General features: G+C 37.0%; 1 protein-coding gene across 15 annotated transcripts in view; it reads left to right on the top strand.

The window, feature by feature from the left end:
* Positions 1–8,201: 8,201 nt before the first annotated feature.
* Positions 8,202–24,331, top strand: part of NRXN1 (neurexin 1) — a 1,011,597-nt gene continuing 995,467 nt past the window's right edge. For 14 of the 15 annotated variants that reach the window (XM_025045123.1, XM_025045125.1, XM_015587507.2 and 11 more), the window contains exons 1-2: positions 8,202–8,734; positions 11,476–13,157. In XM_025045123.1, coding sequence (XP_024900891.1) covers positions 12,386–13,157 — 772 coding nt within the window. In that variant the 5' untranslated portion in view covers positions 8,202–8,734; positions 11,476–12,385. Of the gene's footprint in view, positions 8,735–11,475; positions 13,158–24,331 lie in introns of those variants that run through there. The other variant, XM_025045130.1, reaches the window with a different exon arrangement.

Consider the following 24,331-nt stretch of genomic DNA (forward strand, 5'->3'; position numbering starts at 1 on the left):
CACATGTTGGAGAGAATGTGGAGAAAAGGGAACCCTCTTGCACTGTTGGTAGGATTGCAAATTTGTACAGCCACTATGGAAAACAGTATGGAGGTTCCTCAAAAAACTAAGAATTGATCTACCATATATATGATCCAGCAATCCTTCTACTGGGTATTTGCCACAAAGACTTGAAAACCCATATCCGAAAAGACATTTGCACATCGATGTTCATAGCAGCACTATTCACAGTGGCCAGGACATGGAAGCAGCCGAAGTGTCCTACAATAGACGATTGGCTTAAGAAGCTGTGGTGCATATATACAGTGGAATATTACTCAGCCATAAGAAGAAATGAAATGCTACCATTTGCGACAACATGGATGGACCTCTAGGTAATCATGCTAAACAAAATAAGCCAGACAGAAAAAGTTGAAAATCACATGATATCACTTATATGTGGGATATAAACCTAAAAGCAACAAATGAACAGGACAAACAGAGACTCAGGGACATGGACAATGAACTAGTGGTTATCAGAGCGTAGGGGGTGGGGAAGATGGGAAGAGGTAGACAAGGTAAAGGGAGTCACATATAGAGGGGCTGAGGGAGGGTGAAGTGGGTAAAGGGGATCAAATATATGGTAGCTGAAGGAAGCTGGACTCTAGGTGTAATCACACAATAGAATATATAGATGTCAAATTATAATGTACACCCGAAAATTATATAATTGCATTAACCAATGTTATCCCCAATAAACTTAAAAAAATTAATTCTGAGGTTTAGAAAATAAAGATATTGATTACATATATGAAGGAAAGGATAGGAAATGCCTGGAAAAATATGAGTTCAATACTCTATTATTTTATCTTGGTGAGAGTTACATGGATGTGTTCACTTTTTGAAATTCATCAAGCTCTAGATTTATGTTTTCTATATTTTATTATGTCATACTGTAATAAATAAGTTTATTTTTAAAATACTGCTGGTACTAAATCATTGGCAAAGTACAATATTCCTTTTTCTTGTCCAAATCTTATCCAAGATCTATATATACCTAAAATGCATTGAGATATATCCATTTGGACAATGTATTCTTGCTTTCTCTATTGTGATTATTTTTTCTCTCCTTATTTTCAGTCTCTTAACAATTAAAGATGACTCCAGAATAGTAATTTTATATTACATTTTATAGCTTTATGTCTTTGAAAAATACCGTAAAAGAATGGTACAGTGAACAAGAATATGGGCTTTGGTCTTAGAAAGATCTGGTTCTCACTCCATCAAGAAGCAGTTCTTGAGTTTGGGGGCAAGTTAATTCACATCTCAGCCTATTTTGTTGAGAGAGAGAGAAAGAGAAAGAGAGATAAGGGGATAGCAAGAAGGAGAGTGGGTGAGAAAGTGAGAGCAAGAGAGAGGGAATAAATGAATGTCTACTTCTCAAGGTTGTTATATGGGTTAAAAATATATATATATATGTAAAATCATCTAGCAAACTGCCTCATATATGTTTTCTCCACACTGATATTTTTCCAAGCTCTCTCATTTGTACTGTATTAATTTCTTAGGGCTGTCATAACAAATCACCAACTAGGTGGTTTAAAAAAACGCATAAATTTATTTTTTCACAATTCAGGAGGCTAGAAGTCTGGAATCAAATGTCAGCAGTGTTGGTCCTTTCTTGAGACCCTAAGAGAGATTCTGTTTCATCTTTCTCTCAGAGCTTCTGGTGGTTGCCAGCATTCTTTGGTATTCCATGGCTTTTAGCTGCACCACCCCAATTTCTTTGTCCTTACATGGCAATCTTCCTTGAATCTTCTTCTGTTTTCAACTCTCTCTCTTTTCCTATAAGGACCTAGTCATTGGATTTAAGTCCACCCTAATCCAATATGACCTCATCTTAACTTGATTACATCTACAAAAACTATTTCCAAATAGGTTCCCATTCATAGATACTGAGGGTGAGAACGTCAACATATCTTTTTTGAGGGGGAAAGAGGGAGAGTGGACACAATTCAACTCACAACATATATCAAGCAGTTATTAAACTAGGAGATGCTAAGAGATTTGCCTATGGTTTTAAACAAAGCTAATAAAACTAGAACTAGAAAACACATGTAACTTAGAATCCAGTGTTTCTTTTAATATAACAAGCTACTTTAAAAAACCATCTTCATAATTCCAAAGGTAAACCTTGATCTTGATTGTATTTATTTATCTACTCTATATTCTTGGTTGGATTGAAAACAGGTAAATAAATCTTTTGCAATGTTGAACTCATAAAAAATAATACGTGAGCATGTGTACATGTGAACACAAATGTGAAGGTAACAAACCGGCAGCCTGTGCATCATTTCCAATCAGCAAATAAGTTTGTATTATCTTGCATAGTTTTGCCGTTGTGGAGGTTATTATGTTTTAATGAGTTATAATTTTTTAAATCAGAAGATTATACATAAAATTTCAGACTTCCAGATGATCTTGACAAATTGTATGATCTGGCAACACTGGACCCACATGACCATAAACTGCTAGAGTTGCTAAGTGGACACTCTTTTTGGAGAAGTATGCAATTTTCAGTTGGCCACAGTCAACCAATCCTCATTGTTTCCCCAGTTCAGTTTATGTCATTTATGTATGTCACATGCCAGATTTCTTAGTCATTCCCGTCTGTTCTCCTTGATCCAGAGAAAATTAATTTGCCTAGTATCATTCAATGAAATATCTAGATCAAGTGTACAAATATAATGTAGGGTTTAGTTCATCTCCTTTTATTGTTATTTTTCATTTAACAAGAACACAGCTCTTATAAAACTAAAACTTGTCAAAAGCCTAAAATTATCTTTTGTAGGAAAAGGTAGGAATTATTACTCTAATTCGTGAAGTTCCAAGGGGGTATATTCAATATCTACTACGGCCTTTGTTGTTAACATACTTAGCTCTGTGTGTGTATATATATGTGTGTATATATGCATGTATATGATTATATATTTAACTAATTTTTTATGTATAATTAAATGAAAAACAATATTAAGCAGATGCAACAGGGAAAGAAAAAAAGCTGCAAAACATAAACATGAAAACAGAAGGAGAAGAAAAAAGTCCTGAAGGAACAATGAGGCTTAAAACTACATATAAAAGGTTGGGGGGAGCAGTTTAAAAGTGCTAGAAATAGGAAACAAACAAACAAAAAATAAACAAAAAATAAAAACACAGGATGAATTTAAAAAACTAATTACAAAATATGTCAGTATGCCACCACAGAAAATTGATTCCACAGGCTTCTAGGGGCAGAAATAGACCGAAATGAAGCAAAGATATAATAAAGCTCTGAATCTCACTGGCATCTATAACTTCAGCACAACTCTTTTGCTCTTTCCTTAGAAGCCACAGTAAGGGAAATTAAACAAGACTGCTTAAATAAACAAAAAAACTGGTTGCAGGAACCCAATGAAAGTAAAAGTAAAATAGTTTCAAATGAATGAGAAAATTCCTTTCCTGGAGTCTGGCAGTTGAGAATGGAAGAGATTGACTTTAGGTGAGGGTCGGCGGAGGGACAGTAAATAGACAAAGTTTAGGTATAGAAGGAGAAGTAAGTACTTACAGGGGACAACAAAGACAGTCTCAAGTGTACAACTAATCACCAAGTGAGAGAAATGAACCCCCAGGCAGGAGCTTCTTACAAACTTAGTTTAGTAGCTGTTCTTCAGAAAGGTCTTCATCATTGTGGAGAAGAAGGGGTGGGAGCACACGTGGCAAAACATACCCAGGTGTTAGTGCTGTCCTAGATTTAAAAACACTGCCCATCAAACACACTGCAGGGTTCCCACATTGAAACCTCTCTAGCAGGTGCATCTTTTAGAACTTAACCACTTTCAAGTACCTATCCACGTGCTTTCTCTACTGTAGCTTGATACCTTAATAATTATCATTACCTTAATGATTTGTAGCCATTTTAAAATCACACATTCTGTATTCTGATTACTGAAAAATTGCATATTCATGTGAAAGTAGCCTAATTTTACTATGCTGAAGACTTTTTTCAAGGAGTAAAAATTATTTAACATACTGTTTGCTTATTTCTCCTAAAAGTAACTTAATAAATTTCATGGGAAATATGTGGATTTTTCTATATGTAATTCCAGTATGTTCATTCCATACTGCAATAGCTGAGTCCAAAGGTCTAGACCTGATAGCATTCCTTCTCACTTAAAAGTTTTTTAGTTGTGTTGAAAATGAGATTTATATAGCAGCATGTTCAATAACAATTCTTCAAATTTGTAACTAGAAAACTCATATTTTTTATAAAGGAAACCAGCTAAAGACATTTAATCACAAACCAGATAATAAGAGTTTTATTTATTATTAAAATAAATAAGTAGTAAACCAATTATTCAACAATGATACTGTAATTGGTTAGAGGAATTCACTATTAATATAAAATTTAGTTGAGAATGTCATGTAATCTAATATCTTCTGAGTAATACCATTATTACAATAGAAAAACTGGCTTCATTTTATCACCTGAATCACAGCAAACGAGAAAATCCCCTCAGAGTGATAAATCTTATTGCTCTTTTGTTTACCACCTTTTAATGCATATCAACTTATATTTTCCCTCATTATTACCATGCATTTCTTCTTAAATCACTTACATTAGTGAAGTTAAAATCCCCTTCCAACTTGATATCTATCTTAGAATTCATGGGTATGTCAAAGCCTCCACTCTGCCTTAATATTAACTGAGAATGTAGGTGTTTACACGGATTTCTTAATGTTAAAGTACAAGCTATGCTTGCAACAATAAACCCAGAGTCTCTCTGTATTCATTTCTCCATCAAAAAATCTTACCACTTAGTTTCATTTATTTTTAGTGTGGAGCGAGTTTCGATGTTAGAATGCTCATTAATATTTAATACCTTATGGAAATACATTTGTTTATGGTGATCATGCATTTCTAGTTTCATTGTTTCAAAATGTTTACCAATTTATGGCATGAGATGTTATTTATGTTTCCATATTTGTTTTGTCAGAAATTCTCCCAATCAGACATAATCAAAAACTACCTTGATTTCACAATTATCTCATTTGTTCTGAGTGGTAGCAAGGGGCAGGAATTAAAATCCTTCACATATTACTGTAGCCTAAAATTGGGAGATTCCCTAAGGTGATTCGAGAGGAATTCATCCTGGCTTTCTCCTTTAAAAAAATGCTAGATTGTTCTGATAAATGTTGAACTGCCTCAAATTTAGATCTATAGGAATAATTTTTTATCTTACCCACAAACAAAAAGAAATAGTAACATTAAAAAATCTCACTTGTTTTCATTAAGCTATTTCATATATTTGTCATTAAAGAATGACATTACAACATTCCAAAGTAGACTTTAGTTTCCAGGATTCCTCTTGCTGAAACCCTTAGAAAGAAAAAAAATAAATTAACATTTATTAGCATATGCATTGTGCCAAGCAGTGTGCTAGGTGCATTTGATCATTTGATGAGAGGCAGTGTAGCAAGGTGGTTAAGATTACAGTTTTGAGTTTGTACCCTTCCTTGCACTTATACTTATTAGTGTGACCTTAACTTCCTCTGTTAAATTTCTCTATGCTTCATTTTTCTCTTTGATCGAATGAATGAAATCCTAGACTACCTCATAGGATTGTTGTGAAAGATAAACAAAGTTAATGTAAGTAAAGCACTTGGATCACTGGTTCATGTGGAGTAGGCACACAACGTTACAAACTGGCATTCTCCTCATCAAATCTTATAAAGTGAGATGCCATTATCTCCACTTAAATGATAAAGAAACTAGTGCTCAGTGTCAAAGGAATTTATGTGGAAACAACACAGAAAAGCAAAGATCAAATAAAGATCTTTGGTCATGAAATTATGCTGTAATGTAATATTGTTTTCCCATTCTAATCACATACTGATAGTTTTTCCTCTGCATATTTCCTAGAGAGAGAGAGAGAGAGAGAGAGAGAGAGAGATGGATCTTGTGACTGTCTATGTTTCTTAGACTAGATACAATAGTAACTTTAAATCCAATAACCTTAAAGGGGATTACTGCAAAACATAATCTAGTTCATTGGTTTAGATTGTGTGTGTGTGTGTGTGTGTGTGTGTGTGTGTGAAGGGTAGGCACAAAGGGCTTATTGTTAGAAAACTTACGTATGAAGAATAAGAATATTAACTTGTCTTGAATCAGAAAACCACAGAAGAAAGCCCAAGGAAAACCATAATCCAGTGGAAACACTGTGTAACCCCATCGAATATAATATTAAAATTCGCAAAGACAAAATTAAGTAAACTAGGTAACTGTTCAGATCATATGCACTAGAGGCAATTAATGGTTCTTTTAGGAGTCCTGATAAAAGATAGGGCTTTGACTCTTTAGAGAGCCTCTAGAAATCTGCCAAAACCATAAGATTCACTGATGAACATAAAGATAAGATCTTAAGGGAATCATGGAACCCATTGAGATTCAAAACTTGAAAATGAACTGTCCATTCCACTTGCTATTGAAATAAGCTTTACTTCTATACTAGACACACATGTGCATATCTTATGTGCTATTTGTTCTAGAAGCTATTGGTAAATGGTAGGAAAATAAAAACAGCTCCTGTACTAAGTATACTATTTTTTTTGTCTAAGTTCACTTAATGACTGTAAACCTTATATAAGGTATTTTTCTGAAAATTAGCTTTACATTATTTAAAATTTCATTTATGTTTCTTTAATCATGTTAAGAGTTATTATTCCATTACTTTCTCCAAGAAATCCTGTAGAATAATTTGGCAGTCACTAGTATTTCTATTTTACAGTCAAGGAATCTGGATTTCAGCGAATTGAGCTCCATTGGGTCAAACAGAACAGAGTGAGCTTGGAACTAATACAAATAGCTAGTATTTACTCAACACAATTATTAAGGTTTTATGTCCATTTATTCATTTCATCTTCACAACCAACAGATGAAGTGGAAGTTATTAATATATCCATTTTACAGATGAGGTGACTGAGCATCTTTAGGTTAAGTATCTTACACAAGGTCACAGCTAATAGCAGATATGGAATTCAAGGCCAGAAAAACTGATTCTAGTTCTCACACTTTTAATCACTTCACCACACTGCTTTTCTGAATGCCTTCAGGTTATTTAGACTCTTACAAAAGTAGTGGAAGTGTAAATAGCCTACTACAGGAATGAGTTCTGATTTCTTTGGAAAGAAATTAATATTGCATTTGGAATGTATATTATTTCAGTCCTCTTAAGTTTGTCTAGTTTTTACAGTCTTGCTATGTAGGGCCTACATACAGAAAATAGTCTTACCTTATAGTATTTGAAGCTGAAGCTCTCAGGTTTGTGGTATTGAAACAAATATGTCTGCTGTTTCTGTTCTAAAACTACCCACGCTTGGAAAATAATAAGGTTAGGAATCTAAATGTTTATAGGACTTAAACTATAATTTAAAGACACACACTTTGGACTTCTCTACCACCTAGTCTGCAGCTACCTTAGAGTTAACTTTTGTCACCAAACACGGAAATACCTACTCAGTGTGCTGAGTGATATGGTTAGAGCCTGGCACCGAGTTTTACTCTCTCCAGGTTTTACTAGCTTCAGAAGAAAGGAGGAGACAGAAGAGAGAGTTAAACAGGTACAGAACTTGCTTCTGCTCAGGATGCCCATGGTCAAGGCAGAGCATAGAAAGCTGAGGGATGACAAGAAGCTGCCACAGAACTTACCTTATTAGACAGACTTTAGTGTGGTCTCTTAGTTAACTGGTATGTTAGCCTGGTGGGTCCCTCTCACATCTTTTTGGAACAGTCTAGGCAGAGTGTAAAGGTTTGAAGTGATCACTCAGGCCAGGGCCAAGTTAGGGGTAGGGCAGGAACATTGGATCTGGGGGAATGCCAGCGACTGTGTGAATCTTGCCTGTCCATGTATTCCTTGAAGAGCTGCAGCTTGTCAAGGGTTCCAAGCAGGAGACCAAAGTGCACATATAAAGCTAGAGCTCATCTTAGTTACCAACTCCTTGTCCTCTTTCTTTTGGCACTTTCTCAGGTACCATCACCCAGTCATGACTAAACCCCTGGAGAAGTGGAATCTCCACACAGCTTTCCCTGGGCTTGGGCATGCTCAGTAGGCTACTTGGTTCTCTGGTGTTCCACCCCCCACCCCACAACTCCCCTACACACACACACACACACACACACACACACTCTCTCTCTCTCTCTCTCTCTCTCTCCTTCTCCCTTCTCTCTGAGGGTGGGTGGTGACAAGTTAGAAGCGCTTGCGGCAGGTCCCCGCCCCCAAGATCGGGCTACCCCTGCAAGAGGATGAAGCAAAGGTAGAAACACCTCGCTCCGCAGCATCCTGATCTGGAGCTGGAGGGGCTGGGCCCGCGGGCCGACCCTATCAGTACCCCAGCCTGAGGACGGCCCGCCGCTCTCCATGGTACTGCGGAGAGCTCAGCTCCGCCCTTCTCTTTCAGAAGGACAGCACCCCGCGTCACGTAACCCAGCCTTCTCGGGCTCCAACACCGCCTCCTCCTTCCCAGCTCTTTTCCTCTCCTCCTCCTCCTTCTGCTCCCCTCCGTTGCCTGTTCTTCCCTCCCGCACTCCTGGAGATAGACGCTCAAGCCTGACGCCTCTGAAAAGGCAGCAGCGGTCGCCTTATCCACAGCCCTCAGGAAATTCGCTTTGACCGATACATGCTTCAGGCTCCGGCTCGAGCTAAGGGGAATAACCGGGCAGGTAAAGAAGCTCAGTTTGGGTTGGGGGGAGGGGATGGGGCGAGGCAAGCTGGAGAAGGATATCTTTCTCCCATTGTAACTGAGCCAGGATCTGCCACAAATACACAGGGAAAGGATGGGTGGTGGGAGGGTGGAGGAGTATAGATCTTGGTTGTTTTGCATGCAGCTTTTTAAAATACATGACAAGAAGATGAGATGGTGGAACTGGTGTAGTAACTTAAAGGCTGAATGCAGTGATTTATTAGCAAAAGAAAGAAAACAGGCAAGTTAGAAACCAAAGCAATAAATATATATCTGTATCTACATCTTTCTTTCCCTTCTCCATCAGCCGCATGCTGTGCCTACCTTTAATTCGTGTAGTAGGCACCAAGAAACTGCACTGGTATTAGAGATGGAGCTTAGAGACTGGGCGGGAAAGCCAGGGAGAATTTTGGGTGTGCATTGGTATTAATGGACTTTTCAAAAGCCAAGGGGTGGGGGAAGATAGACACTTCTAAAATTTCTCCAAAATTTTCATGTTCTTTGTGATGGTATATATTGAAAGGTATATGGAAAGGTGTCTGTAGATGTGTATATGTATGTGTGTGTGCGTGCGCGTGTGTGTGAGAGAGATACCATAAACATATTAAAATAAATGCAGCTGCAGCTGATGAGCATACTGTATCGATCCTTCCAGTGGCTTGGGAATGAATTTGATTCTAGAAATGAAAGAAAAGATTAATGAGGCTGTTAGTCTCCTTTTGAATTAGAGCGCTTCTTCCTCTGGCTGCAGTAAGGTTGTTTTTCAGGTCCTTTTATTTCATCCTCTAATTTGTGAACTCGTCAGATTTTCCCAGCACCTAGAGAGAATCCTTTTTCTCCTTATAAATACAGATACTCTCTCTCACACAATGAGCTTCCTCTAAGAACTGAGTCAGTTGACCTCCCCTGTGATTAAGAATATATTTATGTTTTTCCCCTTTTCCTCCATTCCTTAAAAAATTCTTAAGGTATGCATTAGTTGGGGAAGGCAGAAGAGAGGGGTGAAGAAAGGCTTTTGTCATCTATGTAATATTATTTAATAAAATAATCAGTTCCGAGTCACACATAAAAATGGTTTTCTAACAAATGAGCTGGTGGATGCTTTTAAAGCACTATTCTTGAGCTTGAAATTCCAGATTTATTTTGCAAATGACTGAAAACTTGGCAGATTCCTTGGTCCACTTAAAAGATGAGAGTAATTAAATAATATGCTATCTTCGAATGATTTTTAAGAGTACCTTTCTTTGGGCTTGGCACAGGAGTAGACAAGATATGGCTGGTGACTGCTGATGGTGTGGAATGTATCAGCCATAATAAATAAGCAACTGAGAAATTTATATCCTTTTGCTAGTGGGCAGCATGTGTGTGTTGTATGTATGTGTGTTGAAAGACAGAGAACCAGTCATCAATTTCATCTGGGGTGGAACTTGAAGTGGGATCCCCTAGCTTGGTGGCTCTCAGCTGACACCTGTAGGGATTGCTCTGTACTGAAGAGAAATGCTCTCAGCTCCCTCCATGGAGGAGCAGCAGCACAATGCGGTGCCATAAATTACTGCTAGTTTCAGCTTGTAGGGGGAAAAAAAAGTGTTAATTGGACAGTGAGATTCTGTGTCCAAGCAATAAATTTGTGTATGTGTGTTTGTGTGTGTGGAGGATTTTTTGGGGGAGGTGGGGTGGGTAGAGAAATACATGTGTTTGCTTGACATGACTGGGTGATACATTTGTGACTTGGTCAAAATGCAAGAGTTTATTTTTTGGTTAAAAATGACTTTAAAACAGCTCACTGTTTATGATTTCTGTACCATTTCAGGAACCTGTCAGATTAGAGTTGAATAAAGACAGGTGATTTAATAGTACAGTGAGTGATTCAAAGATAGGATTTTAAATTCTAGCATCCTGGAGCCACAGCAGCCAAGGTAATACACATACCAACTGCTGTTCTGACCACACAAATTCCTAGAGCTGACAGCCAGATAAGGACTTCAAGAGGAGTTAAGATCACTACGCTGTTAGGCAAAATATTAAATACTTTACTCATCAGTAGAAGAGTTAATAATATGGCAATTTAGACATAAATGCCACCAAAAATAGGTATCTGACTCCAGTTATATGTATTCTCCTATAACAGATTATTCTTTTAATACAAAGGAGGAGAATACTTGTTTGAAATTAGAAAGAAAAAAAAACTCCCAAGAAACCATCAATATTCCTTCTCTCTCTGAGAAAAATAAAATGGTAGGAATGATGTACAAATCCAAGCCAGCAGCTTCCAGTGGACAGTTTGATCTGCTTTGCCTGTCGTAAAATCAGCTATTAACCAAGGTTTGAATAGGTTGTATTTTTATTGTCTGTGTAACCAGTATAGAACATAAGCAGAAGTCCTTAAAAGGGCCTTTTCTTCTCTCTCTTTATATATTTTAAAAATTAAATTTGCTCAGAAGAATTAAAAGATAACCATATAAATCTCTGCGAAAACCTGGGATTGTTACATATTAAGTTATAATAAACTACAAGGGTGCAATGGATGATTGTAAGAATGCGATATTAACTATTAGAAGACATTGGGTGTTCCTTGTAGGTCAGAACAAATAAGCCCTTTCCAATAAGGTTAACCCTGGCTTACTAATAGCACTAGTTATATACTGGTTTCTGAGCTGAATAATGATTTATATGATGCTATAAATGATGTTAGAACTTAATTTTCATTTTAATTCTCTACAGATTACTGGGTCCTTATTAAAAGACAAAATAAACCAAAATGCATCAGCAACCTACAACCAATTGATATGCTGGCGTCTTAGCTTGGCCTTGCAGAGGTGGAGAAAAATGAAGAGGAGCTGTGGTGATTTCCACATCTAACAGCTGCTGGCTATTTCACAGCTTCTGGGTTTGAACCCTACTGCTGGGGTGGGAAAAAGAAAAGTAAAATCCAGCCTGTGAGACCATGCACAAGAAATTCTGATTTGGTTACAGTGGTGCTGGAGTCCATAATATGACGGAAACAGCAGACCTTTGAAACTACTCTGGGGTTGATAAGTGGTGCCCTAAAGAAGCAAGGAGCCTTCTTCTCTCTTCTGCTTTGGGATACTACATCTAAAGGAGAAACCTGAGGCATTCACAAGCATCCAAGGATTCTTATTCATTGCTGGTTCCTTGTACGTCCCTGAGAAGTTTACTTCTTACCTGATTCTAACTGTTTCCTTTTTTGCCTGGTACCACTAACGGTACCTGGCAGATGATAATATTTGAGAAGTGAAGCATCTATTGATACCACCAATGCCCTTGAATTAGTTCATCAGACCCAAATGGACAAGTGATTCCCCCTGACCTTCTGTTGTCGCCTTTTCCAGAACGTTGCTTCCAAAGTGTATCCTCCCTTTGGTCTGGAAGTTCTGTGGCTGCCCTGTACCACTGGGGTCTACCTTTTCCAGTTGGGAGGAGACTATAGGGAGAGAGGGAGGGGTTGCTGGAAGAAGAAGAAGAAAAAAAGAGCTAGATAAAGGAGGGTGCATCCCTCCCACTCCTGCCCATCCCCTCACCCATCCCGGACCCTTATTTCTACATCAAGGTGTCCAGGACCATTTTGACCCTGTCGGCCCCGGCACCCCCCCGCCGCACCCCAGCCCCGAGCATGGGGACGGCGCTTCTCCAGCGTGGGGGTTGCTTTCTACTGTGCCTCTCGCTGCTGCTCCTGGGCTGCTGGGCGGAGCTGGGCAGCGGGCTGGAGTTCCCGGGCGCTGAGGGCCAGTGGACGCGTTTCCCCAAGTGGAACGCCTGCTGTGAGAGCGAAATGAGCTTCCAGCTGAAGACGCGCAGCGCCCGCGGCCTCGTGCTCTACTTCGACGACGAGGGCTTCTGCGACTTTCTGGAGCTCATCCTGACGCGCGGCGGCCGCCTGCAGCTCAGCTTCTCCATCTTCTGCGCAGAGCCGGCCACGCTCCTGGCCGACACGCCGGTCAACGACGGCGCCTGGCACAACGTCCGTATCCGCCGTCAGTTCCGAAACACCACGCTTTTCATCGACCAGGTGGAGGCCAAGTGGGTGGAGGTCAAGTCCAAGCGGAGGGACATGACGGTGTTCAGCGGCCTCTTCGTCGGGGGGCTGCCCCCAGAACTGCGCGCTGCAGCGCTCAAGCTCACGCTGGCCTCTGTGAGGGAGCGCGAGCCCTTCAAAGGGTGGATTCGGGACGTGAGGGTCAACTCCTCCCAGGCCCTGCCCGTGGACAGCGGTGAGGTGAAACTGGACGACGAGCCGCCCAACAGCGGCGGCGGGAGCCCGTGTGAGGCGGGCGAGGAGGGCGAGGGCGGGGTGTGCCTCAACGGAGGCGTGTGCTCGGTGGTGGACGACCAGGCGGTGTGCGACTGCTCGCGAACCGGCTTCCGCGGCAAGGACTGCAGCCAAGGTAAGGCCCGACGCCTGATCCACCCCTCCAGGGCCTCGCCTGGGCAGGGCGTGGGGAGGCAGAACGGGGCAGGCGGGACCGGGCTGGTGCATGGGGTCTTCCTTCTCTGGACAGCGTTTCAGTTACTTTGGAGGCGAAGACCTGTTTCCGGCCTTTCCGCCTCATCACCTCCTTTTGTATCCTCAAAACGGTTGAGCAGCCCCATTTCCAGGTAGAAAACCAACCCTAGTCCCTTCGAAGTGGCAAGTAGAATGGCCTCTCCTCTTCGTTTCTCTGGTTCTTGGCAAGGCTGCTTCCTATCTTCATTGGGCCATGGCCCACCTGAATAACCGTTGTGCTTTCCTCTGCCACCTCTCAGTACCTAATACACAGATTTCCCCCATTAGATGCAGACAAGTATTTAGAAGATTGGGCACACATTTGGTGAAGAATGAAGTGCAGGAGAGGTTCACCATGGTTGAGAATCCCCATATGGTTACTCTTGGTAAAGGACAAGGGAGACAGGATTCTTGGGCACTGCTGTGCCTTTTACAAATAAAGCATGAAGTCCTTTTCCTGGTTGTGGAAAAAAAGGAGGGATGTGTGCATGTGAAGATTTTCTTGATTGGAAGGAGGGTTCTTGGAATTAATGTTATTTTCTCTGGTTATGTCCAAGTCCAACATTTGTCAATTTAAGTAAAATTATGTGATTTCTGTGATTTCTTAAAGTGAGAGACAGGTTAGCTAATGTTTAGAAATGTGAGAGATTAAATAGCATTTCTCAATTAGCAGATGTTTTGAGAAGATAAATAGTAGAGAAATTTGGATGTTGCTGGATTGAGAAGCTTCTGTAGGCTAATAAGCAAGATGCATATGAAGGATTGGAAGAGATTATCTGAGACTATTCAGCTAATGATATTTTTCTGAGTAGTGGAGTTCAAGCTGTAACTTCTGTTCTTAGGGATTGAAACTGTGGAATTAAAAAAAAAAATCACATCTAAGTTTTATTTTCTCCCCTTTACAAATCAAATTCAGTCATTAGTGTGTTTCTCCATTGTTACTACATGGCAATGATCAAGGAAAAATGTTGTATAGATACAGAAAAGCATATGAATAGAAAGTGAGTGATATAAAAATGATGAAACATTGGATGTATCTGTGGCTGAGGAGGAGAGATGTCAGGATTTAAAGCAGATAGCCTATGAGTCAAATCAAGGCAATCAACACATGGGTAAATGACATTTATGGCTGAAACTTAAAAAGAGGTGAATTAATAAATCTAATTTTGAAAGCTGTAGGTAGGGATTAAGCTCTATGTATGGTTGTATATTATTTTATAATGACTTCTGCTTTTTTTTTTTCTAACACTGCTAAGGAGAACTAGCCCTTGTAAATCTTATTAGAGTTGGCAGTTCTCTCTCACCTGAATTTAAGAGAAATGAAGGCTTGATACAATTTGTACTTGTTTAAACAGCAAAGGAAGATAGGAAGAAAAAAGTTGGTCATTAGGAGAGTTCATGGATTTATATAAAAAGAAAAGTAAAGGGCTATTTTATTGCTCTCTACCTTTATGAGGGTTTTTGTTTTCAATATATTTTGGCTTAAGTCATGATGGAAGACTGTGTATTCTATGGCCTATACTGCATTTTAGCCTGGCCAGCAAATTTCCATGGATTTAGCATCAGGCTTTATGGTTTTGTTTTACATAAATAAAACAATACATGTTTTCTCTACCAAATCTAACCTAATTGTAAATCATGAATAAGATAGTTACATATAGTGATTTGCTATAGTTTAATTTGAAGTTGCAATCATCCAAACTGATTAATAGAAATGAATAAAAAATTAACATTATTTTATGGCAAAAAAATTGCTAAGTATCCCAATGCCACTTTACAATACAGAGCAGGCAATTTAATGAAGAGCACAAGAGATATAACTTCCTTCCTTAAATTAGGAAACAAATATGGCACAATGACAGCTTGTTCTGTGTGGGAGGGTGTTTTAAATGAAAAATTTATTTTTTCCGTGCATTTTTAACATAGGAATCCAGGGATCATGCATAATCAGGAGCAGTTAAGAATGGAGAAAGCATGGCAAAAGTAATATGTCGTAGTGAAGCAGAGTTAGATGTCTCGGGAATGCATTTTATCTTTCAAGTGGATAGCTCTTTCCATGAGACGAAGAATTTGGAATTACCAAAATACGTAATTGAACAGTATAATACCTGATGCATAAAGTAATTTAACTCAAAAAAGAAAATCCATCAGGATTGTTCTGGGGCATTGATTCGTTTTGAAAATTTGAGCTTTCAAAGATCACCACTAGTCATGAAAAGAAAATAGGCTGGATTCCTTTGATTATCACACAAATGAGAGAGGGAGTGATAAAGGCAGTCTTTCTTCCCAGAAGGTTTGGCTCCATTTTGATTATTCTTCCTGTTTCATGTGTGTCAAGTGACTAGTAAATAATTAATTGAGAATGGATGCCCCTCCCAATGCCAACCATCTATAGATGACTAGGGATAGATGATTTCTATTCAGATAAAATATAAACAAAGCTCAGCCACTAGCCAGTATTGACACTGATTGCTACATTCTTTTTAAAAACGAATTTAAAAACAAATCCACAGTCATTAGAGAAAATTTATTTTAAAAAATTAACAGAAAACATTAAACAAAATTCAAATGACACCTGGACCCAACTACATTTTTTTTTAATTTAATAAAAACGTTTAATACTATTTTAGTTGCCTTATATTCAAAATATAAGAACTACTTAAAGGAGAGTAAAACTATTTTTCCCCTCAATGCCTGGAATGCCTTGAAACAACTTATTCACCTATGAACTTCTAGAATATTTTTATTTAATGAGTTCACTTTCATCCTTACTCTATTTATTCAGGCTTAGCAATTTATTTATTTGCATAGAAATGGAAAGAGAACACAAGGAAGATCGTATGTCAGGAACAGGTTTGTGGCAGAGCCTAGATAAGAACACAAACACTGTTGTTATTCTTGAGCCCTGTATTATCATGTTTGCTGAATAAGATTTCCAATTTATTAGGGCTGATTTTTTTTTCAGGTTCAGGCATTATTCAAGAGAGAAAAAAGTGTGTGTGTGTGTGTGTGTGTGTGTGTGTGTGTGTGTGCGCGCGTTTGGCTGATGGAACATAACTAACTTATGCATCACTTACATTCTTTGACCATGAGAGTCTTAGCCTCAGAACTCAACTATCAAAGAATGTCATCTTTCCTGAATGATGGATGCTTATGGGGTACATAGCTTTTTCAGTAAATCATACTCATCTAAGTGCCCCAGGGCCATTATTATTTAATAAGTTTCTACTTAAGAGGACTAATAGTTTTCTAGGAGCTTAAAATAATTACTGAATTCCATGGCTGTCCAGCTTAAAAATGAGAATAAAAGGCTGATCGATGAAAATTAAGTTATACTTTTTATGATTTCCTTGTCCAGGTTTCATTCATTTCAGGGTTGTTTATATAAAAATTTCATACTAAACAATGAATGTCATTTTAATTTTTGCTCCTTATTTAAGTGGCCATAAACACACATGGCTTGTGATGGATGATTGCTTGATAATACTAAACATGGCAGTGTGATAGATGTCATTTAATAAAGCCTCTGCTTTCTATGATTTTACTAATGTGACCAGATAGACAACCATATTCACTCATTCATTTATTCATTCATCTTTTTATTCAACAAATAGTGAGTGCTTCGTATGTGCCTGAGTACTAGGCTCAGCAATAAAATGGGAAACTCTCAGAAATAGTTCCTACCTTCACAGACCTCACATTCCAGTGAGGAGGCATGATAAGTAAAAAAGTAAATAAATGGAAACTTAAAATGATAGTATGTATTTTGGAGGAACAGTACCTGATACTGTAATAACTTAAAATAGTCTGAATTGACCTAATCGAAGATTTTCCTTAAGAGTGATATTTAAACTGAACTCTGGGAGATGAGAAGGAATTAGCTAGGTAAAGGCAGAGGAGAAATATTAGGTACAGAATCCTGGTGCAAGAGATGGCACAGCACATTCAAGTAACTGAGAGAAAGCCCTCGAATATCAAGCTTTTAGAGAAAGGAGCGGGATCAGATTATTCAGGGCTTTCTAGACCTTGTCAAGAAGTTTAATCTTTTAGTGAAAGTGATGGAAAAACAATGGAAGGAGTTTAATGTGGAAAGTGGGGAAGAGGAAGCCATTATTAAATTTATATTTCAAAAATGTCACTCTGGCTCTACTGTGTATGACAGATTGATAGGAGTCCAAAAAAAAAAAAAAAAGAGAGAAGAGAGAAAACATTCTTTTTTGTCAGTCAACATTTGTTAAGCACCACTGTCAGCTGTCTACTGAGCTAGAGGACACAGAGTAAAACAAGATTCTTTCTCTAAGGAAGTTAGCATCTTTGTGAGTTTGCTTATAAATAGAAATCTAAGGCCATATTTTTTTTGGAACACTTTGGTTCTACCTATGAAAAACATTATCTGAACACTTAATGTGGATTGTTGTATGGTTTCTCACAAATATAACCATTGAATCTATAGGCTTCTAAAACCCTTTGGCAATGTCATACTTTATTATACCCTCAAGTACCTTGTTCAACATGTCTTTCTTGTGACACTACATATTGGTTGATTGATTCCTGGCTTTCAATATTTTAACTGGTACAGTAAAGGAAAATATTACATAGGTACTTATAATCTTTGTAAGTTTGAAAAAATTTAAGTAGTTACCATATAGGTAGGTACTAGACAAAATGGTTCAGAGATTTTGTTTGAAGTTTCCCATTGTAGAAAAAGGTGGATCACCTGGGCCGAAAAAGCTTTGAAAGGAATGGAGAAATTCATCAATAATTTTGATCTCGATAAAATGTTCTGGAAAGCTCTTAAAGTATGACAATGAAATTGCCTACCTGGTCTCTCAAAAAAAGCTTGTCTTGATTATAAATTAATAATCAAAATTGTTACTTGTCTAGAATGCCACAAATGAGGTAGAATATATTACTTTGAGATGTTTATTCTGAGATGCCATTGTAGTATAGAAGTTAAATTATATAAACTCTGGGGCCACACTACCTGGTTTAAGTGGGTATACACTCAAACTTCTATTCCTCAGTTTTGTCATCTTTGAAATGGGGATAATAGTACTTCATAAGGATCTTATCAAAATTAAGCAGGTGACTTTATGTAAAGGTCTTAGAACAGTGCTGGGCATGCAGTAAATATTCTGAAGTGTCTACTTGTTATTTTTGTTCTAATTACACCACCACTAGCACCACTACTTCTGCTGATGTGACTTTATTTAGTGGCGCTCTCAAGCAAAATTCAGATATGAGACTTTTTTCCCCCTCATTTAAAAGAAATTCTAATGTAATAATTATATTTGATTAGCCCAAAAGTTCCAACACATAGGGACAAGCAGATAGGAAATATTTTAAAAATAGTATTCTGTTTGAGAATTTTATTATGATTAAGCAAGCCTTTAATACAAAAGCATTTGTAAAAACTATCACTCTCCACATAAACTAATACCTTTATCCATTCCAATCTTACCTCTAAATAGTGATTTTTTACTGTATTTATTTTAATGTATAGATGCAGATTTCTAATTAATTATCCTACTTATAATTTGTCTTTAAGGTTCTCCTATAAATTTATATATATATGCTTGTGAAGTCATGTTCCAGTTTTGGATATTATTAAATAAAATGTGATAATTAAATCTCCTGACTGACTATAGAAAGGACTGGTGCTATATAATATTTCTGTTATTCTTAGCTGCATTGTGAGAATTAGGACCCTGAGTCACACTGGTTCCTGAAAACAGTCATTGACCACATTCTATATCCCCTTCTCAGTGAGCATTTGGTGGCTACACTGGTTGTAGGGTTAACTCCTATAAATGTGCATTGAAAATTAGGGCTTATTATAGATATTCAGGTTTTGTTTTATTAATGGAGATAATAAACCTGTTAGAAGTCGTCATTCAAACTGCACTTTCAAAAAGTACACAAGTATGTTTGACATAATTCAGAATGAATCATTTTTGCATTCTAATAGTTTTTAGTTCATTATGCAAAACCTTTATACCTTTTTCTGTGTATTTCTCTATAAGTTTATGGCTCAGTCCCTTCACTGTTACTCGGAAGTACAGGAAATGGTAACGTCATGGTCTTTGCTGAATAGTAAGTCTTTGCATGTTTCAGTTAGGTTTTGGAAAAATAGTTTTGTTAGTTGCCTTAGAAATCTTCAGAAATTTCATGGCTTTTGGTATCTCTCTTACACATGGATTTCACATATTTCTACTTGAATATGGGGATGGGTACAATGCTATCTCAGATTCTATTCCTGCCATGTTATTATTTACACAATGGGTATAAAGAGAATGCAGCACTAAGTTTCAAGAACTAAATTCCAGCTGTGGCTTTGCCTCTAAATCACTGTTAAAAGTAGAGTAATGCCACTGATGTTTTATGTTTTAATTTCCAAGGTAAGTTGAGAAACACTTAATCAGACTACTAATAAACTGTAAACTCCTACCTACCTCACAGAGTGTTTGTGAGTAGCTGATAAATATAAACTCAGAAAAAGCTGAAAATGTGAAAGAAATATCTAAGGGTAGTAGGGTAGATGGCTCTAGAATGTTGTGAATGTTAATAGTAAAAATGTTAAACTTGATTCTGTAAATCTATTTTAGGGTCACTTAGATTATTTCTGCTTAATAGTATATGTTAGATTTGGTAGAGTTCTCTTTAAGTATCAATATATTGGTACAGACAAGCTGATTAAAGAGAACATTGGTCCCATTGTTCCTCATGTGTAAAGTCTAAACAAATGAGATAAGATAATTAAGGCAGCAACTATATCAGTGCATTGTATGTAATTCTGTTTATATGAATTCAAAACAGACAACTAATATATGGCAATAGAGATCAGAATAGAAATTACCTTTTAGTGGTATTGACTAGAAGACATTAGTAGTCCAACCATAGTTTTTATAATACTGTCTAAATTCAGAAATATGCATGATTCCTCCCCCAAAATATTAGGCATCAAATTATTTCAAAAGATGCACTAGGTGCCCCTCCTTTAGTGGTGCCATAAGCACCTCTATAATTTGAATACAAAATCATTCTGCTTAGAATCTCGACAGTTATAATTACTATTTAGTGTTTACTAAGTGAAAGGCATTGTACAGTGTGCTTTGTCCACCTTACCTTATTTATTTCTGTAACATCAGACATGATAGGTTTTATAAAATTCCCATTTTTACAATGAGAAAACTGTAGATTAGAAAAGCAAACTTGCTCAAAGTCAGAGCTGAAATGTGAGCCTAGGTGTGCCCATTGCCCCAGCAGACAACTCTGTCTATTACATGACATAGTGTGTGTATTTTACTTAGCAAACAGCTAATCAATGCTGGGAATTTGTTCACTAGTTGTCAACTTGGTTCTAATTTGAATGGCTGACTTATAATAAAGGCTTCAGAATTGAGGATTGTGGTAGACCCTTGAATTTCATGCCATTTCCTAATATCATGATAATAAAGAAATGGAATAGTTTGTAAGAATTCATCACACTTTGTTTCTACAACCTTGTTATTTGCTTCCTTTGTTGACCTATTCATATTATGCTTAATGTGTTGATTCTATTCTAATGCAACTAGAAGTCCTAGTATATTGAATCTAAAGAACATTACAATGAATTTTTTTTTTTTTGAATGAAAATACTTTTCACAAAACAAGCAAAATAAACTTTTTGTTAATTTCAGAGTCTGGGAGATAAAATTATTGAAAATATCAAAAGTCCATGGTGATTCAGCACAAATGTAAAGATCTAGCCCAGATACCTATGTAGATACTTAGTGAGAGTTGCTGAGTTAGAGCATGATTCTGCTGACGATAGAGATGATGGTACACAAGACACTTAATTAAAATTACATAATGAGAAGATGATGTCTCTTTTTGGTTGAGTTTGGCTTTCCAACACATTGCCTAAAATTGAACTCAGGAGCTGTTCTTAGAGTTAGAAAGATGTATTCTCTATGCTATTTCTGGTATATATGAGGAACTATTATTGGAAAGTAGTGGGAGGAAAACAAGTCTGACCTGGCAAGCCAAAGTTGCTGACCCAGACTCTTGCCTAGTTACTTGTGCTCAGAACTATCTGGACCATAATTAGAAATATACTGACACCACATTACAGGAGCAAGTGCTACTTCATATAGCACTTTCTCAGGCTGGTTCCCAAGAGGGACATGGTAGTCCAAAAGTTAGAAGAGGAGCTGCTAAGAAGAACAGTTGCTTCATTAACATCCTAATATCAGGAGGGGCTTTCTTTGTTTACTTATAGACATAATGAATTCTGTGTGGATGACAATCCATAACAGAAGCAGCACTGATCACAGCTTAGGAGTTACTGTTGTCCATGACCTAACAATATCCGGCCTTACATGCGGAACCAGCTAAGCTTAAGTGTTGCTCAGGCATTGTTAGATTCAGTGAAATGAACCGCCCCAGTCCAGCAATGGCAAGGAAATTAAAGACTCACGTTTTTCTTTTAAGTAATGATGTCTCTCTATAATTACGGGTGCCGGACTCTCCTTAAGGAAATAGCTGTCATGGCAACATATAACCATAGAGGCTGTACGGAAGGTACAACTTTTCAGCTTAAGCTCTTTATCTTGAAAGCAAAATTGATTTTTTAAAATTTTTTAAAAATTATTACATATGATGCTTAGGTTACTAAATGTTTAATTTATCCATTTGAAAACATTGTGAAAATAGGAAGTTATATATGGTATTTCACAACCCAAATGCACAATTAAATATGTAGTAAGATGCATTTATGAAACCCTGTTTTAAAAATTGGGCCAACTTTCTGTGAAATAAAGTATTGAGATATTTTTAAATAATGAGATGTTTACTTTTGATATATAAATGTGTATGTGTGTATATGTATATAAACAAAGACATGCAGAAAATATGACATACACAAGAAAATTACATACTATAAGCAGAGATTTATTTTAAATCTTGGAAATTATGTTTAAATTCTCAAATATATATATTGGTTAAACATGTAATTAAAATATAATGTCTTTATGACTTAAAATAGTTGACTACGGAACCTTAGAAACTTAAAAAGTCTATCCTTATAGTAAGACAAATGACTTTGTGTGATCAAACATGGTATCAGAGATTTTGAGATTTCTGCAAAATAGCATTATCATATTATGGAATAACAGCATCCCAACTCTTCCTGGGGGTTGTGTGAAAAACTCACTGTATTAAGTCTTGCTCTACCATTGTTCTGACAGTTACCAAGCGTAATTTACTTTGATGGAACTTTATTATTAAATAGTAGTTATTATTATTTATTTCTTAAATGAGTCACGATTATGTTCAAACAGATGAAAAAAGTTATGCTAATGTTGATAATGACCTCTTTAAAACCTTCATACATAAGAAAACTAGTGGGTTAAAGTTATTTACTGAGCTTCCAAAAAGTTAAAAATAAGTCAAGACCACCGCAGAAATATTTTGAAACAGCCATTTTTTAAAGCCAGTTATAGCCCTCAAACCTCTTTTACCAGAGTAGTTAGGAAATCTGTAACAATTTTTGTTTTTAATATTTAAATGAGTCATCTGTAACTTTTAGAACATACCTTTTTGGTCAGTTTCATCATTATATGGGAATATTTTTGGAAATATATATCATTAATTCACTATTCCTGTGGCCTCTTAAACTTTTGTTTAGATTACAATAGTAGAGTTAAAATAGTATGGCTTTCTTACTTTTATTTGCTTCAAATAACATTTAAAGATTTTTTTTTTTTTTGCTTGAGTTTCATCCATTGTTTATTCTTCTGCCCTCTACATTGATTTCCTTCATAAATCAATGAAGTACAGGAAGAGATAGAGCTTCAGAAATTAGAATAATTCATCTGGGATTGGTGTTCTTCTATGACTGTTAGCCAAAAGCTTTGTACTATCCCAGAGGTTGTTGGAAATAAAGAAAATGGGCACACTTCCCCTTTCCTCAGGCTTAATATGTTATTCATCCTAGATAAGTCCTTGTTTGTATGACATAGGAAGTGTTGTGTTTCATCTTAAACAGACACAATAAAAATTTGGATTGAGGCCAAATATGCTATATCCTGGAGCGTCGTTCTTTCATAAGAGATGGAGTGTGGAAGGATGATAAGGCCTCAGGGAAGCTGTGAAGTTCAGGATGTATAACAACTGCGGAAATGAGATAGAGGACTAAGATAAAGTAGGTGGAGATAGGGGAAAAGAAGAGGACTGAAGAAGAATGAGTGTTGGAGAAGAAGGAAAATAGAGAGAAAAGAGAAGTAATGGAATTTGAAACAACCAGAACATTGAGAACTAACTGGTTATTTAAACTATGAAAAATCACTCATCTGGTTAGTGGAGGAGGAGACTAGAACATTCATTTCTTAACTGACTTCTAACTTCTGCATTGAGCTGAAGAGAATAGGAGGAATAAAAAGACAAGGATAAACCTGTTATTTTCTACAATTCAGTCACATGAAATATAATCATTCTTCATTTCTATTTTTAGATTATGGCAATGTGTCACTGAACTTTTTTATACTGACTAATAACAAGAACAATAGTCGTAAGATCTTGCATAACTCATATTCTGTGTCAGGCACTATTTTAAGCTCTTTACACATTAATTCATTTAGTCCTCCCCAAAACCCTATAAGGCAGATGCTATTTTCCCCATTTTGCAGATGAGAAAACTTGAGACCCAGAGAGATGTTTTTAATTACCCATGTTTGCACTCTGGGAATTTGCAAAGCTGGCATTTGAACCAAGATTGCATGACTTCTGAGGCCATGCCCTGAACTTGTAATTACTTCTTTTTTAATAATAAAGCAATAACTGACTGTATATCCTCTACATACTCTTTTACATTTGAGTACCCCCCCTGTGTTTAAAAGGTGTCTATTAGCTAATGCAGTTTCATATATATATTTCTCTCTCTCTCTCTTAGTATTCCGTTTAAGTGTTAATAACTTTTCCTGGGTAGAATTTCTTCCTCAAATTTAATGAAAATCCTTTCTCTGCTGACATAAATTAATTTATTCTTGTTATGTCCTCAGTGGAAATAAAATCATGTAGTCAGTATCTCCCTGAATT

This window comes from Pteropus alecto, unplaced genomic scaffold (genome assembly GCF_000325575.1).
Source record: "Pteropus alecto unplaced genomic scaffold, ASM32557v1 scaffold131, whole genome shotgun sequence".
Classification (NCBI taxonomy): Eukaryota; Metazoa; Chordata; class Mammalia; order Chiroptera; family Pteropodidae; genus Pteropus; species Pteropus alecto.